This window comes from Humulus lupulus, chromosome X (assembly GCF_963169125.1).
Source record: "Humulus lupulus chromosome X, drHumLupu1.1, whole genome shotgun sequence".
Lineage (NCBI taxonomy): Eukaryota > Viridiplantae > Streptophyta > Magnoliopsida > Rosales > Cannabaceae > Humulus > Humulus lupulus.
In genome coordinates this window covers 61,153,991-61,173,098 of record NC_084802.1, presented here as the reverse complement: position 1 = coordinate 61,173,098, position 19,108 = coordinate 61,153,991, and the positions used below count along the sequence as shown (strand labels likewise).

The window sequence follows — 19,108 nt, the reverse complement described above, 5'->3', positions numbered from 1 at the left end:
TCGACTTACCTTTTCTGATTTTGGTGATTATCTGTACTTAATTTAAGAGATATCATCACTGTTTTAATGTTTCAAAATTCAACTTTGGAGAAGAAAAATATATGGACTCTCTATCAATAAGAGGGTAAAAAGATGATAATCTAGTTTTGGGTATGTAAGGATCTGACCATGTTAATTTCTTGACTAGAGATGTTAAAGCTGTTTAAGATAAAATTCAATATTTTGGTGAAGTAGCCCTCTTTATGTTATTAAAAAAAAGAAAATTTTGGAAATAGTTACAGAAATGGTTTCTTTTTCTCTAGTATGTAAAATGATCAAGAAAGAAAATTTTCAAAATTTCAAGTTGATATGGCCCCCAATTTATTACTCTCTCTCTCTCAATTCAGAAGAGCAAAAGAGAGAACAGAATCACTTGACTCGCAGCTGGATCAAGATTTAATCATGGCAGAGAAAGAAGATGACCCTGACCCTGTAATTCTGAAAAGACTTACAGACAAGCTGCATCTCATGACGATCAATGACCTTAAAAGAGAGTCAGTTGCTTTCCATGAAATGTTTATCACAAGTGATGAAGTTCCAGGGGACTCATTTCAAAAGATGCCGTCCTAACCCAGCAAATGATGCCCCTGAAAGTGATAAGGACTTGGTTAAGCACAGATCTCCTGTTATTCCAAATGATTTTAGGTGCCCAATATCACTTGAGTTGATGAAAAACCTTGTGATTGTCTCCACTGGACAGGTAATAATATCAAGCCACTGCCTTCACAGATTATAACATGTGTATATTGAAAATCATTTTAATTTTAATTGTCTAACCTTTTTGCAGACATATGAAAGATCCTGTATTCAAAAGTGGATAGACATACCTGGCAGTATCAGGGATTGCGTGTCCTCATCCAGTAACAGGTCTACTCTAGTTATCCATTTTCTCAAGTAGGACTAGTTATTTTTATTTTTTAATATAATGAAGAAATCTACTTTTACATTTCATAAGTAATTACTTGATGAAATTACTTATGTAATTTGTTTGTTTTTTTTGGTGGAGCTCCCTTTTTAGGAGCTTTTGGTGAGTTGGAGGGTGTTTCAGTTCAGTTGATTAATGAAGTCTCATTCTTCTTGATCAAAAAAGAAACCTACTTTTAGGTTGGTGATTTATGGCTTGTTCGAAGATTCAAATGGCTGTAAAGAATGAAGATTATGTAACTATATGGGTGTCTAAGATATGGAAATATAGTCACTTAACATTTTCAGTATGCGACTTCTTGGGGCTTAGGTTTGTTTTCTATATACTTAATTTCTCTGCCAGAACATTATTTTGCTATAGGACATAATTTCTTTTAGGCATATAAATCAATAACATTAATGCTCAATGCCCTTGGTATACAAATGTGTATATATACATATATATATTTATATACAAGAGAAAGTTTAATTGAGTTCAAATATATCACTGAGAATTTTCTTGCTGTAGATGGGAATGCTTGATTTTTTTTTTACTTTTGGTAATTGGAATGATGGTGGTAAGTTTAAAGATGCGGCTTGCAAATGATGGAAATTATATAGAACTTAAATGGTTTATAGCTTGGAAACAAAGAGAACAAATTGTTGACTTTCAATTTCCATTTGAGATTTTCGGGGCTGTGCAACAAAAGTGAGCACCATTTTGTTATGACTTCATTCAATTTTTAGATGATAAGTCCAAACTTAATCTAATATGTTGAAAAAATAATTTCTTTTAGTTCTTACTAGAAAACTTGATTATGGGATTGGATTCTTAGTTGAGTGACTCATTTTAGTTTGAAACTTTATGAAGTTAAGATTAAGTTTTATACAACAATGCTTATGGTTTAAGACAATAAAAAAATCTGCACTCCATATGTTTGGTGAAATACCTTAGAGACATAATATAGAGTATTGATGTTAATGTTACACATTAATTCAAAAGTTCAAGTGCTTTTTTCTTTCTTTATTTCTATTATACATACTTTTCTATAGTTTTCTTCATTATAGGCTTATTGTTTACCGAACAATTTTTTTCTTCGCCATTGTTATATAGTGGTATATGTTTCTTTCGTTTATTGTTTTATTTGTCATAGAGGCATTGTGTTTTTATTTTTTGGCTTAGTTTCCTATATATCATTTCACTTTTAGCAATTGGTGGAATTACTAGTAGTGAATAGAAGCCTCTCTTGTCTTAGAAGCAGGCAGTCCATCTCATCTCTAGCTACACCAAAAAGCGATATTGGTTTGTGATTTTTCTCTATAAATATATGTAATAAATTATGTCTCTTAACATAATATGTTTGTTACAATGCCTCTAAGAAGCTTGTATAAAAAAAATATCAAATTTGTTGCTTGTGTTGTGTACCAAAAGTAAAATATTTCTTGCTCAAGATGTGATATTTTTCACCAATGTGTATGTTGTGTATGTGACATCATGAATATTTAACTTGTTGACTTACATTGTTTATGAATATTTTGCTAAATAGGTTTATCAAATTCATAATTAAATTTTCTCAAAGATGTATGTTTATTTTATTATTGGATTCTATGTTTTTTTTTTTTTTTTTGGAGATTTTTTGCTTCATTTGTTATGTAACCTAATTATACATATATTTTGAGACATATAGCCATGAATGTAGCGTATTAATTTTATTAATAAAACTAGTGCATCATGTATTTTTATGTTGTTGAACAGAACAAGTCTTTGCAAACAACTTAGATTTCGCTTTATTTCATTTCATGGTGAAGAGATCCAATTTATATGTAAATACCTCTTGGAGAAGACCTCTTGTATCTTATTATGCCCAGCTCACCCATAAGAACTTGTATAGGATTTATATATTAAGACATGAATTAGTTAGATCTCAAGATATGTCATTCGTAATGTGAAAATTGGACCTTTTATTTGGTTAATGGACTTGAAAAATGATTTGTACTTTTACTTTTTCTTTTTTGATAGAGCATTTGTAGAGAATAATTTCCATAATTTGAAAGCTTATATTTAGTATTATGGTATGTATTTTATAATACTTTTTCGGTCTTCTTGAAAGCAATTTTTCTTGAAGTGGACTATGCTTTGATGTTTTTTGGAACTATTGGTGCCTGCATCCATGGGCCTACTCTTCCTGTTTTCTTTGTATTGTTTGGTATGGTATTATGGTCTGGTAGGTTGGGCTGTGTTGGATTTGAGAGCTGAAAATGAAGTATCAACTATTGGCACCTACCACTTGTTATCATTTGACCCACCTTATGTCGGTGCTTTTATTTTCGTGAAATATCTAAGCCAACACATGAATGAGGTAAAGACACATTTATATAGAATCTTTTCATTAAGCTGAAAAGTTCAATGTGTTTGTTTTCTATTCTGTAACAAAGGAAAACACTTGATACCTATGGGAACCAAGATATAGAAACATTTTAAAGTTAGATACTTATAGTCTAAAGAAGAAGAAACTAAAGAAAGCATTAATATTCATGTACAGAGTCATTTGTTATCATAAGACATTTTACTATCCAAAAAGATAACAACTCAGTAACATGGCCCTAGCCATTTGCAGTCACATATTGGCCTATGGTTTGAATTTGGTCTTCTTGTCTTATATAACTGAACTATTCACGAACAATATCATCAATTCATTTTCTTTCTTATGCTATAAATGTTCAATTTTAGTGATTCTATTTTTATATGAGTTGCATGACACAACTTTGTTTCAATGTTTCTGGTTTTAAAGAATTGTCCATCTGAGCACTACACACTCTAATATCAATACCTCATGATTAGCACTATCTGCAACTTTTGAGGCTTAAATTATACTTGAAAGTTATCTTTGTTATATTACAGCTGTTATACCCAAAAATTGGAGAATGCATCCTAGGAGGCTAAGGAGAATGCATTCTGGTAGAGCTAAGGGGAGTGGTCCTAGGAGACCCCAAGGAGGATGTGGTCCTAGGAGACCCCAAGGGAGTGTTCTTAGGAGACCCCAAGGAGAAAGTGGTCTTAGGAGACCCCAAGGAGGATGTGGTCCTAAGAGACCCCAAGGGTGTGTAGGAGGCAAGCCTCCCAAGGTTTCCTAAGTGTTGGCTCGAACGTGTCCAAGGTAAGTAGCTAAGGAGGAGGAGTCTCATGCAAGAGAATGGAGACTTAGATTTTGATAAGGAGAGCCTATACAATGTTCGATCGGACATGTTTGGGAGATGCTAAAGGAGGTTGCCTCAATGTTGTCCAAGGTGAGGTTGCCTCAATGTTGTCCAAGGTGAGGTCCCAAGGAGGTTGCCTCGGACCACCTTGGTCCGAGGAGAAGCAAGGAGATTGGTTCAAGGAGGAACATGGCATGCTAGAGGAGAGTGTCATGTTAGAGGAGAGAAGTGCATGTCCTACCACCATGCACGTTCAACCCATGAAAACATGTCCTACCACCATGCACGTCCGACCAACACTTGCATGAGTGGTTAGTAAGAGGTGGATCAACTAGCTAGAGGAGACTAAGTCAAGATTCCCAGAGACAGCTTCAACAACATACGCGGGAATCTCTCATTCTTCCCACAAATGGGGGGTTTGTTACATTTCGAATTTTGAATGTTTAAATGTAATAAATATAATAAAATATCCCTATCATAAGGGGATATCAGCTGAGGATCCCAGGCCTATAAATAGAGAGTTTATGGGATGAGAGAAGGGCTTCCTTCTGCTTCTTCTTTCTAGAGAGAGAAAATTGGGTCTGTCTATTCTAGAGAGAGAAAGTGCTGAAATTAGAGAGAATTCTTGTATTTTCACAATCTGTACTGAAGAAACTCAGTTGGCTCAGTCCATCTGATCTTGAGTATAGATTTATAAATCACAACTCTAAGTGGATTAGGCTATTACCGACAATCGGGGCTGAACCACTATAAAAATCTCCTGTGTTATTTACTTTTCTTGTATATACCGTCTGTTGTTGTTTTTATTTCTCTTGAAGGCTTGTCGTTATTGACGTTCTCACGTCGTTGGCTAAAAACACAGTCAACAACAGCTTTATTTAACTTTTGAGGCTTAAGTTAAAAAAAATTTGATGAGAAATAAAGAGACTCTAGTCTGTTACAGAAGATGATCTATAAAAATAAAGATCTCTCCCCATCTTTCTGTGCTATTGGGGGCTATTGTTTCTCATCATTTTTCAGTTTCTGGTAGAGGAACTTGAAAAGGAGATAGTTTTTGTTGTGCCAAGTATATCAGGAAGAACACCACAAAACAGAAGCTTTAATCAAGATACAAATTTAAAGACCAAAAAAATTGATCAAACAAATAACAGTAAAACAAAGAATAACAAAATAATAGGAAACAACACACCAGAATTTACTTGGTTCGAACTAGAGCAAAATTGCTACTAGTCTACATCTAAGGGGCAGCCACTATTATTGATTCTTTCTTATACAATTCTCTTTACAACCTTTACAACACTCTTGTCTCTGTTCCTCTCAAGATGTTACAATTTTAGAGAATAAAACTTGTTCTTTTTCACGACCAGTGAAAAAACTAAAGTAATACAAACTTATATAGCAAAGTATTACAAGTAAAGAAATAGAATCAACAAACTTAACAGAAACAGTTAGAAGTTAGTTGCCTGGACCAATATAACAAATTTCCTCCTTGGTTCAGAAACTAAACTTGAACTAGTGACTGCCCAAATAGCCCCGTAGGGCCTATCCATCTTGTAATTGAATGAGATCCAAGCAGTGATAAAACTTGCTGCCTGGAAGTACTTTAGTAATCATATCAGATGGATTATGTTCAGTAGGAATCTTCTTAACTTTCACCAATCCTTGAGCAATAACTTCTCTCACAAAATGTAGTTTGATATCTACATGTTTTGTTCTTTCATGGTACACTTGATTTTTAGACAAGTGTATAGCACTTTGGTTAGCACAGTAAATAGTAATGACATCATTCTGTAGCTTCAGTTCCTTAGCAATACCTTCAAGCCACATAGCTTCTTTAACTGCCTCAGTGAGAGCAATGTATTCAGCCACATAGATCTGTGCTTCATAACTGGAGAAAAAACATCATTGAAATCAATGCCTTCCCTTTGTGTGAACCCACGAGCAACAAGCCTAGCCTTGAGTCTGCCTCTTTCAACCCCAAGAATTCCTTTTTTAATCTTGAAAATCCACTTACAGCTTACCAATCTAGAACCAGTAGGCCTTTTTACTAAACTCCATGTATTATTGTCATATAGAGATTTCATCTCCTCATCCATGGCTGTAAGCCAATTTTTTCTGTCCTTACAAGCAATAGCAGTTTTAAAACTCTTAGGTTCATCATCAAGGGAGAATCTTTTATCTATGTAAGAAAGAAATCTAATTGTCGTTCTCAAATTGATGATTTTGCTATCAGCCTATTATAAACTATATGTGGTGCCCCCTTGCTTCTCTGTCATTTCCTTTTTGTTACCCTTAATAAACTTTCCTATAGGGTTGATCTCTGCCATCAGTCAGATGATGAAGACGAGGAAGATGAAGAAAGCAGTGCTGAGGAATCTTTGCTAGAGAAGACATTTAATGAACGAAATTCATTAAATGCAGATAATCATAATCATAGAAAATGTTTACCTTTCCGGTTGGTTCATGTTCGAAGCCGCCAGAAAATTGTAATTTTGGTATGGAAATAGCATGTACAATAGTCTATTAATATTTTTAGTAAATTAATGAAGTGTTATGTGTTACTACGTTTCATCAAGATGCATAACTCAGTATTTATTAATTTATCAAGCAACTCTTCTAGTTATTGTAATAATGTTGGCTTGTGCTGTTATAATCTGGATTGGGATGGGGAAAAACCCTATTGATTCTACAGTGGTGGCTCGGGTATGCACTATGCACATATCGATACATTTTGTATTTTTCTTTCCTTGGTATTATAATAGAATGCTGTCTAGATTTTCCTGACTATGAATTGATCTTAGTTTTTCTTTTTATTATGACATGAATACATATGAAATGGTTAATAATTACGCTGAATCTCTTTTTCCTATGCTTCCAACACAGTTACATACCAGGCATTATAGCCAGTATAGCGGAAGGCTCAATCATTTTTATTATTTCAATTTTTTCTTATAATTGTATGCAAAAATTCCAATTTAGCTTCCAAAAGTAGCGAAAAAAAATATATAAATAGCCCCCTTTAATAAAACTATGGCTCCATGCCGGTCCAGTACTATTTATGGTCCATGATTAAGTTATTGCTTTCTAAGGCTACTTAGGGATTTCTAGTTGCTTTCCCACATTTAAGGATTTTCCAATGGCTTATTTGTGGTACAACATACACTGTAAACAGGAGATTACTTTTGCAAAGTGTTCAAATTAGATAATTGGCATATCTAAGATGCTAAGTTAAAACTAACTTTTCTTATTTTTTGCTTTCTATGAGTTAAATGAACAACTGTTAGTGATAAATTGCTATAACCTTGATTGCAATATCTTCTGATAGAACAAAGAAGGTTACGATACTTTTACTTCTTCATGGATTAACATATATTGGAGTTGTGACAATAATATTATTGATTTACGCAGGTATATGTAGAGGTTTTTGCAGGAGCAATGCTTTTATTAGCTGAAGCACTAGCTTGTTATGGTAAGCAATTTTCGTTCAAGTTTATCTGCTTTCAATTGTCAGAAGTTCTAGTTATCATCTGTTTTGTTCATTTTCTAGTAATTTTTGTTTCGGTGTAGGAACTAATTAGGTCATTGTTGGTTACTTTTGCTTGATGGGATGACCCAATACATAGTTTTTGTATTATGGTGTCAGAACTTATTACACTTCACAAGATGCTATTGACTTATTTTTAGTTGAATGAAGTAATATAAAGGTTAATACTTAAAAGAACCGGGATTCCACTTGCTTCCATATTTACAAGAATATGCAATTTAAGTATGATGTATTTCATTTACAATAAATAAAATAATAATTTCTGACAGCTATAAAACTATAAAATATGTCAAGCAAAAGTAAAGGATTTGCCCCAAATTAACAGGACCTCACATGTAATTTCAAATTCAACAATGATGCTTCCTTGATTTTCTCTATTACATTGAGGCGTTAATATTGACTCAAATTGTTTCAATTGATTCAGAAAGTTTGAGTTACCCATTTTTTCTCAGAAACTTATGGTTTTAATTCCTTCCAAAGAAATCCTAGAGAAAAAATAAAATCATGATCATTAGAGTCTATTTTTAATGGATTTTGTTATTTGTATTTTTCATCATAAGGTCAAAGTGTTTATATATAATGAACTCTCAGGAGAAGTCATTATTTGGACACTTTTCCATATGTTTGATTTTTCAGAAATTGGAAAAGCACAGGTTGTTTTACACATGTTTTCTTTTACCATTAATGCATGCTAATTATTGTTTGATTATTCTATTATGTGGTGCGGTGAATACTTTTTACGATCAAAACAAATTACTTGGGTCCTTTATTATTATTATTATTATTTAAGTTATAATTTTTTTTTTGTCTTTGTTTTTTTCAAGGAATATTACTATGCCTGAAAATGAGCAAAGTCAGAACTGAAAGAGCTTCTTCAGAGCTTTGGAAGGTACTTTTTTCCAATTCATTCTTAATATGATATTACCTTCTTTCTTAGCTGCTTTGAGTTTTTCCATCTCCGATGCTAAACATGCTTTACTTTTCAACTTTATGTAGATATAAGATTGCTCAAAAGGTTTGTTTTTTGGCATATAAATTGAAAACCTTTTTATGAGCACTTTCCATGTTTTTTTTTCATGAAAGTTGTTAAGTTGTGCTGAATGAATGTAACTTTGGGTTTGCAGGTTGCGGGTTTAGCTGTTGTTTGTGTTATATGTTTCACCTCTAATGCTTTTGTGGCTTTGTTAACTGGCATTCCTATAAGTTCCTATCTATAGGGCATGTAATGCCATTCATTTTTCATTCAAACATCTAACTCGGTCTAATAGATCTCTAGCAATTCATTTCTCGTAATTTTTTTAAAAAAATTGCAGATGCTTTATCACTGGCATGACCAGGAAAGGAATGGTGCTTGTATATCTCTTCTAATTTTGTATTACTTTGTAGGTAAGTAATGCTAACTAACTCTTCCAAATTCAGTTGATGAGTTGACCTTTATTCAATTGATGGTTTTAAATAAACACAAAGTAATTTTGGCCACTATATTCTTTGACTGAGAAGATTCTATGCTATCAGTCATCTCTCTACATTAGAATATTTTTATCTCATGTGGTAATGGTTGCATCTTTAGCAGTTTTATAGATGTGACTAGACAAATCCTCAAGTATTTTGTTAGGACATTTACTTCACTATTATATTCTCTTGAGATTATCCATTACAAATTTCCTGCTAGAAGTTTGTATCAAAAGAAATTCCCATTTTATATTAAGAACTCTTGACCAACCAAGAGGGTTTCTTCAGGTTTTATTTTCATTTTATTCAAGAAAAAAAATGTAATGACAAAACATATAGAAACAAATGGAACTTCCAAAACATATAGATTTCCAAGGTTCTATTGTTAGATCTCTCCTTAGCCCCCCTAATGATTACTTGGAGTTAAGCATTGATTAGCAGAGTTAGATGTAAATTTTTTTGTTGATAATAAATAATAGCTCTTACAGGTTGAACATGGTTAAAAGATTGTTCTTCTCTCTAGTAAAATGCTCTTGGGAGAATTGGTAAATTGTCTGTTGATTTGTTTTATTCAATTTTGTGTGCTTCTAGGTTCATCAATCCCCTCAGCCTTTTTATTATGGGTAATGAGAGAAGCACCACCATTAATAACAACTTATGCACAACAAGAATCAGCTACATTAACTTTCGTAAGTGATAGTACAGCAGCAATACCAAATCCTCAACACTGGACGACTGCGCCAAGTGTGAGAAATCAGGTCTGTATTATTCTCCCTTCATATTCTTCATCTATGTCGTGTATATAGACACTGATAAAGTCAAGTTTTTGGATTTGTTTATGTATCAAAGTTGAAACTTTGTTAATGATGTTATGAACCATCTTTGAAAAATAAAATTTCATCAGGGTGATAAAGTTAGAGTAGTACAGACTCTACTGTTTGTTGAAGGAATTAACACACTTCTTCAAACTCTCTTTGGAACTAGACTGCCTACTATTATTGGAGGGTCTTATGCATTCATGGTCCCTATTATATCTATCATTCATGATTCATCATTGGCTAGTATTGAGGACCCTCATATCGTAAGTGCAACCCTTCTATTCTTGAATAAGGCATTTCCTTTTCCTTGATATCACTAAAGCATTCTTTTATGGTATGACTTCTTTGCTATCTATGTGTTGTAAGGAAGCTTACTTTTCTTGTACATTTTTCTAGAGATTTCTCAACACCATGAGAGCAGTCCAAGGTGCTTTGATAGTAGCATCAAGCAAACAGATTATCCTAGGATACAGTCAAATTTGGACCATCTGTTCCTGTTAAGATTTATCTATCTTGGAATTAGAGGTAGTTGATTCAGGCGTAATGCTGAAACCTGAAAACAACAGTATAATAGCTTGTGATTCTTGCTATTCAAATGGTTCTTTAGAGGGAATAAAAATTGGATGGTTCCTATTCCAAGGGGGAAAACAATGATTCCTTTGTTTTTAAGTGTCAAGTGCAGTACCAATCTTTCAAAATCCTGATATTTCTATGCAATTTATGGTATTGAACTTGGTTTGGTCACATTTTTAGTCTTACTGAACCATTTTCTCTAGTTCAGAGATGATATGGACTAGTCCTTTATGAATGCTGAATGGACATTTGACCATATGGTCCCCACGCATTTTTCTGTTGAAATATGTTTTACTGTACATTGGCTTTAAGGTCTGTTAACTATTTTTTGCACTTTGGAATTGGCACAAATGGGAATCTTCAATTTGTTGTGTTTTGATTATTTAAAAATTTGCCAAGAGTTTCGTTTCTTGATAGGCTTGTTTGATTTTTCTATAAATTTTTTGGTTTACCTTGTTCTTTCTATTGATATTTTTTTTATTTATGCTCTAGGCAGTGTGTTTTGCTTTAATGGGCATTGGCAACTCATTTCATGCTCAAGAAACTACTGTGAGTGGGTAATTGGAGAGTTGAGTATGGTAAATACTGTTCTTTTCCTGTGTACTGTGTTATGTTTGGGGTCATTTGGGACATGTTACTTTCATATTCTTTTGAGATCTGCATGTAAAAGCCTCAACTTATCTGTTTGCATACATTTGTTGAAAACATCAGGTTCTGGCCTTCGGGTACTGTGTGACTTCAGGCCATCAACTACAAAGGTTAACATAACAATAAAGCTTTTACTTGTGTTGCTTTTCTCGACAATGGAGTTTTGTTGTCTCAGTTCACGTTTTGGTGGCATGATAGACATGGAATCTGTCGAGAACGTGGCTAATATTTCTAATGTGTCTGGGATTACTACCCATTCTTTGCACCTGTACAGTCATTGCAACTGTTGTTTATTTCTTTAAGACTCCTTGAATACTTAAAGAACATTTTATTGTTGATGACAGTGTTGAATGTTTTAAACTAATTTGTGGATTGCTAATACAATGTTGAATGTTCTTACTTTTTGTTATTTGAAAATCAAGTTCATTTGATGATGATAGTATATATTAGAAACCTAATTTTAATTATATAAAAAAATTAAAATATAATAGAATAAATTAGTGTTATATAAATAAAATATATAATGAGAATTTAAACTTATCTAAATATTAAAATAATACAAAAATTGTGTTATAATATCTATTACAATAACACTTTTTATGCAAAGAATTGTGTTATGCAAACTTCATTATATAACACAAATAATGTGTTATACTAAAGTGTAGTATAACAGAAAAAATGTGTTATACTAAAGTGTAGTATAACACAAAAAAAAAGTGTTATACTAAAGTGTAGTATAACACAAATTTATAAGTATTGAAATGTGTTATATAATCGACTATAAATAACATAATTAAACACTTATCTATATATTAAAATAACACAGAAAATGTGTTATCGTTGACAGTATAATAGCACATCTGTATAACAATGATAAAGTGTTATGTAAAGTACCCTGACCTACGATAACATAGTCGGTCTTAACACATCAAAAAGTGTTATGGTATGTTTTGATAACACATTTTCGGTGTTATTAAAAGCATTATTTTCTTGTAGTGTCGACTATAACATCCCAAATTACCTAATAAGGCTTAGGGTCTTGATTAGGGGGCCAAGATTATGTGTTTATGTGATATATATGTGTATCATTATATGATTACATGAGTTATAATATAATATGACTAGATATGCATGTTTAATTGTATTAAATATGCATGTGGGCCTGTTTCTGATTAAAAGGGTAATTTTTGTAATTTGGCCTATTACGGGTATATTTGGAGTATATATGATATATGTGTGGGACCACATCATTATGTGGATATATTTGGGTTACTCGACACGAGGCTATCCTAGGGAGCAAGTTAGTGAGAAAGTCACAACGGGACCAACACTTGACTCGGGGTGAGTCAATGGGTATTTTGGGTATCTAGTACATTACCGAGATATTGGGTAATGGGAATGAATATTTAAGGATATATTTGGAGTTAGTGAGATCAGGAGGGAATTCTAGTAACCTGTCATAAACAGAAATACGTTCAAACACTCTTGTTCTCTCTCTCTCTCATTCTCTCACTTGATGCTCGTTAGCATTTTTGAATGAAACTCGAGTTTTAAAGCTCGTATTCGAGCAAGGTTAGAGTCATATCAATTTTATGGAAGATTAGAGCTTGACAGCCTGAGGAATTTAGTTGGAAAACAACATAATCAAAGGTAATTTAAGCTTTTAATTTCTGAGTTTCTATTTCCTTAAGCTTCTTGAGTTTTGATTTGGATTTTATGGTTCGATGAGTTTTTGATCCATTTGAAAAGCTGATTTTGTTGCCTGGAACATTCTAGGGATGTTTTGAGATTGAATTGTGGCTTTGGTACGATTTTGGGGTGAGTTTTGGGAGTGATTGGATCATAGAAAACTGGGTTCGTAGGTTCGCGCTGCGGCCTTCATGAACCCAGAAGTCTGGGCGGTTCCCCTGAAGCTGGGTCGCACTGCGGCCCATGTCCAGGAAAAAGAAGAGCTTCTCTGACTTAGGGCAGGTCACGGCTCAAATTTTTGGGGTCACGGCGCTTAAGGGGTTGTTGGGCCCTAAGGAGGTTTTGAGTGCTGGAACTCAAACCTAAGGGCTCGGGATCGATCCTACTACCTGATTTAGTAGAATTTGACATCCTGAAGGCTAGGACTTGGTTCGAAAGCCTTTATTTGCTCGTTATTGACGGGATTCTATACTTGGTTGTGACTAGGTTATCGCTAAGAGCTTGGAACTAGGATCGTGCTCGAGGGTCGTTCATTCTTAACCTGTGCTTGGACCAAAAGTAAGAAAATTGCACCCAGTATGTGATACATGTGAATATTGCTTGGCCAGGATTGTTAAACAGGGATATGAATAGGGCTCGGGCTCCTGAGAATGTGCATGATTATGATTATGCATGTGATTGATTGATTAAGCATGTTGAATGCTCTATATCTGGATATTTGTTATATAATGAATGTCTGTCTGCATTATCTGATTGAGAAAGGCTTGACTTATGAGTCAAGGACGGCAATAGCGCTGAGCGTTGGTCGAAAAGCATTGACTTACGAGTATAGGATGACAATAGCGCTGAGCGCTGGTCGAAAAGCATTGATTTATGAGTCAAGGACGACAATAGCGTTGGTTGAAAAGCATTGACTTATAAGTCAAAGGCGGAAATAGCGCGCTAGTCGATATGGTTGGACCTACTCAGGAGTGCATCATACGCTTATCCGACCCAATGGTCGTGGAAATTCAGCATCGGGTACGCTAGGCCAGCTCCAAGGCTGGTTATATAGTGGATAGACCAATGGGGCCCGGGGTGACTTATTAGTCCCATATTCTAGGGCTGGGCCCCCGGACTTGACTTATAGGTCAAGAACGGCATTAGTGCGCTAAGCGCTGGTCGAAATGGTTATGTCTAATCAGGAGTGCATCATACGCTTGTCCGACCCAATGGTCATAGAAAACTTAGTGTCAGGTACGCTGGACCAGGTCTAAGGTAGGTTATGCAGAGGATAGGGAAAAGGGCCCCGGGTGACTCATAGTCCCATATCCTAGGGCGTTGAGCCTAGTATGATTCATTAATCATGTATTTTGGGCAACAGGCCCCGGTATGATTCGTCAATCATTTATCTAGGGAAATTGGCCCCATATGACGCTGTAGTCATTTATATGAATGGTATGCATGCATGAGTACGGTTATTACTGCGAGGCATGCTTATTATGATTTGGTAACGTGTTATTAACTGCTTATAAGCATGTTTATGTTTTCTTGTTGAGCCTTGGCTCACGGGTGTTTTATGGTGCATGTAAGGGGAAAAGGAAGTTGGACCATCCTTGAGTTGGAGTGCTTCGGTGACAATGTGTACATATGCAGGCGCTTGACCACCACGGCTGGGTTTTCTCAGCGGAACTAGGGTCAAACCCTATTTTTCCACTTAGGTCGGCTGGTTGTAACTTTTTAATTGTAATTAACCTTTTTAAATGTTAGTTTGGGATCCCATGTATGGAAGTAAACGTTTTAGTGAAATGGATATACCTTTTGACCAAAAAATTTAACCCTAACCATTAATCATGTCTAGTTACACGGTTATGGCCAAAGGACTCGTTCAGCGAGTCTATCACTATTTAAAATACACAGTGTAAGGGTCCTTGATTAGGAGGACATTACATCGACCATCTGATCGATCTTCGGCAGCGGGAAATAGTCCTTAGGGCTGGCCTTATTAAGGTCGGAGAAGTCTATGCAAGTCCTCCAGGTGCCATTGGGTTTGGGAATGAGGACTGGATTGGATACCCACTTGGGGTACTGGGCGTTCCGGATGAATATGTTTGCAAGTAGCTTGTCCACCTCCGCCCTCCTGTAGAGCCTCTGCTCTAGTCTGGTCAAATGTCCTTCACTTCTGCTAAACCGGAACGACGTTGGGATCGATATTTAAGGCATGGCAGATGATATTCAAGTCAATGCCGGTCATGTCGGAGTGAGACCAGGAAACGACGTCCTGATTCTCCCAGAGAAAAGACAGGAGTGAGTCTCGGACCTTCGCCTCTAGATTTTTCCCAATCTTAGTCCTTCTGTTGGGGATGGAAACATCGAGGGCTACCTCCTCGACTTCCTCCATGGGCTCAACCACCCTCTTTTCTTGAACTCGCAAGTCCAACTCATTGGCCTCCTTGACCAGCATCGCCTGCACTTCCACGTTTTCAGGAAGAAACTATCTGCGGACCATCGCCTCGACTACCACTACTAACTGCATGAGAGACATGTTGTAGCACTGTCTCGCCTCCTTTTGGTGTCCTCAAACTATACCAATTCCTGACTCTATGGGAAACTTCATGCATAGATGCCTAATGGAGGTGACGGCGTCGAACTCTACCAAGGTTGGACGACCCAAAATGGCGTTATACGCAGAGGTACAATCAAACACCACAAAAGTGCAATACTTGAAGGTCTAGCAAGGCTCTTCCCCCAGTGTTACGGGCAGCTTGATTTGGCCCATTAGTACGAGACCTTCTCCCAAGAACCCATATAGAGTTGAGATGCACGGGAATAGGTCACTTGTGGTCAGCTTGATCTTCTCGTAAGCTGACCTGAACAGGAGATTCACTGAGCTCCCATTGTCCATGAGGATCTAAGCCACCATCTTATTGGATACCTGGCACTCGATCACTAATGGATTGTGGTGTGGGAAGTGGACTCTCCAAGCATGTCCTCGGAGAATGCGATGACTTGATCAGTCATCTGCGGCATCTAGGCTGGAAATTGTTCCAATGCCAACACCTCATCATCATGGTTTAAGGTCCACGCGTATCTATTCTGCAAGCCTCTAGAGGTTCCCCCCAAGTGAGGTCCTCCCGAGATAGTCCCTACTCGGTTGTTTACCGGAGGAGTCCTGTTTACTACTGGCTGTGGCGGAGCTATAGGCACCGAGCTCGGAGGTTGGGGAGCAGTGGGCTATGCTGTTATTCCCGCGGCTGGGGTTAGAGCTTGGTACGACCCACCCCAAGCATATTGGTGGAGGTGTCCCAACTTGATGAGGTCCTCAATCTCATCTTTGATCTGGTGGCATTCATTGGTGTGATGTCCTACATCGTTATGAAAATGACAAAACTTGGTGGGATAATGAAAATGACAAAACTTGCTGGGACAAAACTTCCTGTCCTTGTCCCTCTGAATGGGTTGCGGCTTCCGATAATGGACATGCTGGTCCGTGGCCATAAAGATGTTCTCCCAAAAGTCCACTAAGTCGGTGTACTTGGAGTACTGCGAGACATACTTCTCTCCAGGGTAGTTCCCTGTTCAACCTGCGATGTCCCATTTCCTCTGAGCTTCTTGCCCTTACCCTTACGCTCGCGTCTACTGCTACAGGGGGTTCAACTGGGTGCAGCGGGCTGGGATGGAGCAGCAACTCTAACACTGTATGCAGGCTGATAAGCACTATATCCAGTGGGCACTGCTCCATATCCCACCGAGGGCGCACTAAAACTAGTAGTCGACACGACGCTAAAGCTAACTGGCGAGATGCTCGGACTGGACTGGGCTCCCACCATACCTGGTTGTACAGGAGTGTAGGGTGGATACTGGGTCCCCAAGGCCACGAGGTTAGGCGTTGTTGGAGCGAGAAAGGCGATGGGCATCCCAAAGGCTCCAATCTGGGCGTCTTCCCAGCTGATATATTCTTATGCTCGACAAATGAAGTCGTTCGGTCGTCGGCACCCTCGCCACTGGAGGTCATCCCATAGTGGGGACCCAGCACAAATGTTGGCTTGTAAGGCCATCAAATACTGCTCATCATCAATCATCTTCGTCCTCGTAGCTTCCTCCTTGAAGCGTTTGATGTACGCTTTGAGAGTCTCGAAGGGTCCTTGTTTTATGTTGGCCAGAGCATTGACCTCAAAGCTCACCTTCTGAGCTGCTATGAATTGTCTTCAGAACGAAGATGACAGTTTGTGCCATGAGTGAATGGATCCTGGCCTATGTTTCTTGAACCATTCGTCTGCTGATCCAGTCAAAGTTATCAGGAACACATGACACTTGGCGTCTTCGAATACGCGATGCATCGACATCAACCTATTGAACTTTGAGAGGTGGTTAGTGGGATCTGTGCTGCCATCATAAGACGTGATGGCATCCATCTTGAAGCCCTATGGAAAAGGGGCTTCCACTATGTGAGGAGCGCATGGCTCCCCATCTTCATCATTCGAGTTGGAGTCATGGCCCTGTCGTCGGGCCATTCTGAGCATGATCCTCTTCAAGCTCTCTAACTCCGCCCAGAGTGGGTCACGGTCTTGGTTGGCACTTTGTGTTGGGATATTTATTCTCTGACGTTGAGATTATCCCTGAGGTCTGATTGACCTTTCTTTGCGGGTTCACGCCCAGGGGCCTTGTTGCACCGACGAACATTGAGGTCGTCCCGCAGGTCAGTCTGACCTCGGAACATACCACTTTCCTCGGGGTATGCCACTTTCATTTCCCCGTCGGACTCAATGTTTTTAATGTTCACTGAGATGTTGATGTCGCGTTCTCGGCCAACAGAGAAGTCTCTCTTGTTGTCCCCTTGGCCTCTGTTCATGTGGTGATGGTGAGGTGCTAAGGGGACACCACCGTCGAGGCAGAATTCCATGGGCTCCATGGGTGTCAATGGCCTAGCAGTGTCCTTGGGCACCCGAGCCTCCACCCACACTAGCCAGCCTCGGGGCTAGATTTTTGTTGGGGGTCCGACGAGCCTTCTTTGGCTTGGGAGAACGGTTATTGTTTGCCTTACCTTTGCCACGGTCTTGTGGCATAGGTGGGGTTCCAACTCCAACTAGGTACATGGGGGGCACGCCAGCTAGCGGATCTCGTGCCAACTCAGTCAGATGCTCGAGAGGCACACCAGTTGGTTGCCTTGATGGTATTTTGCCATGGGGTTCCACTCACAGCCCTTGGGCTGCCACAGTAGCCCTCATGGCGTTAACCATCTCCTGCAGGGCGGTGATGTTACCCTCTTAGGTGTCGATCTTTTGCTGCTGAGTGGCCACCTGGTCATGAAGCGCCACCACTTCTATTGTCTCCTCCACGTCCATGGGATGAGGATATTCCTCCTCATAGTACTCATCGTTGCCTCCATCGTCCATTTCGTCGTATTCGGCATTTTTGTCGTAGTTTTCCATCGTGTCAGGGAGGTCTTGTGGTGGCATATGACTGGTTTCCCCTCCCTCAGCTACGGTGTGAGGTGCGATATCATCTGGTGCATTTCTTCAAGTGGTCACCATGACTGTTCTTCAAACTTCCTTCAAGCTCTCAACGAAAGCACCAAAATGTTGACTGCCTTTTTCACTATCAACTTAATCTGAAAGATTAAAGGAAATACTAGGGAAGAAACACAAGGACTTTATGTGGTTCAAGCTATAAAAGAGCCCTAGTTCACGAGTCTCTATTATATAGTGAGTCTGAATCTTGTTTTATCAAGCTTCAATGGTGGTTCTCAGGCAGCATGTATACTGCACTGAGTTACAGAGTTTCTCTCTCTGAAAAACTAAACCCTTTACAAGGAGATATCCCCTCCCTATTTATAGGAACTGGGGTCATTAATGTTAATCATCTATCATTAATACAAAATTCTCTCCCTTCTGGGATGTTAATGTCGAATTAATACATAAATACATGCACTAAATAGAGACTATGGCCTAGGCAGATTGCACGGGGCCCATTGTAAAAAGTCGCATACCAACTTTATGGGGAATGTATCTCTGACTTTTCAGGGTGCGATGCACGTTTACCCATGTCAGGCGACGCACGTTTGCCCATGTCCGGCAGCGTTGTGAGAAATGTCGATTGTCGAGTGTGCGAACTCAACACCACCAATCGAGGCTCACCAAAAGCTGTCAGACGATCATCTAGTGGGCCACAAATTGCAGTGACTGACACCTGGCGGCGACCTCAGGTCTGAGGACTGAAATCATAGACCTGGGAGACGAGTGGGTGAAGAGAGCTCCTCTGGATG

General features: G+C 37.9%; 2 protein-coding genes across 2 annotated transcripts; both read left to right on the top strand.

Moving 5' to 3' along the window:
- Window positions 1–381: 381 nt before the first annotated feature.
- Window positions 382–968, top strand: LOC133804409 (protein spotted leaf 11-like). The gene is made up of 2 exons (XM_062242579.1): window positions 382–739; window positions 827–968. Exons 1-2 carry the CDS (start codon window positions 518–520, stop codon window positions 935–937), a joined length of 333 nt encoding a protein of 110 aa, XP_062098563.1. The 5' UTR covers window positions 382–517; the 3' UTR covers window positions 938–968.
- A 5,266-nt stretch (window positions 969–6,234) lies between these two features.
- LOC133805882 (uncharacterized) lies at window positions 6,235–11,088 on the top strand. Its single transcript, XM_062244028.1, has 10 exons — window positions 6,235–6,323; window positions 6,452–6,635; window positions 6,730–6,843; window positions 7,549–7,609; window positions 8,509–8,573; window positions 8,809–8,886; window positions 9,001–9,070; window positions 9,728–9,894; window positions 10,041–10,217; window positions 11,020–11,088. The coding sequence occupies exons 1-10, from the start codon at window positions 6,235–6,237 to the stop codon at window positions 11,086–11,088; spliced, it is 1,074 nt and encodes a 357-aa protein (XP_062100012.1).
- The last annotated feature ends 8,020 nt before the right edge of the window (window positions 11,089–19,108 follow it).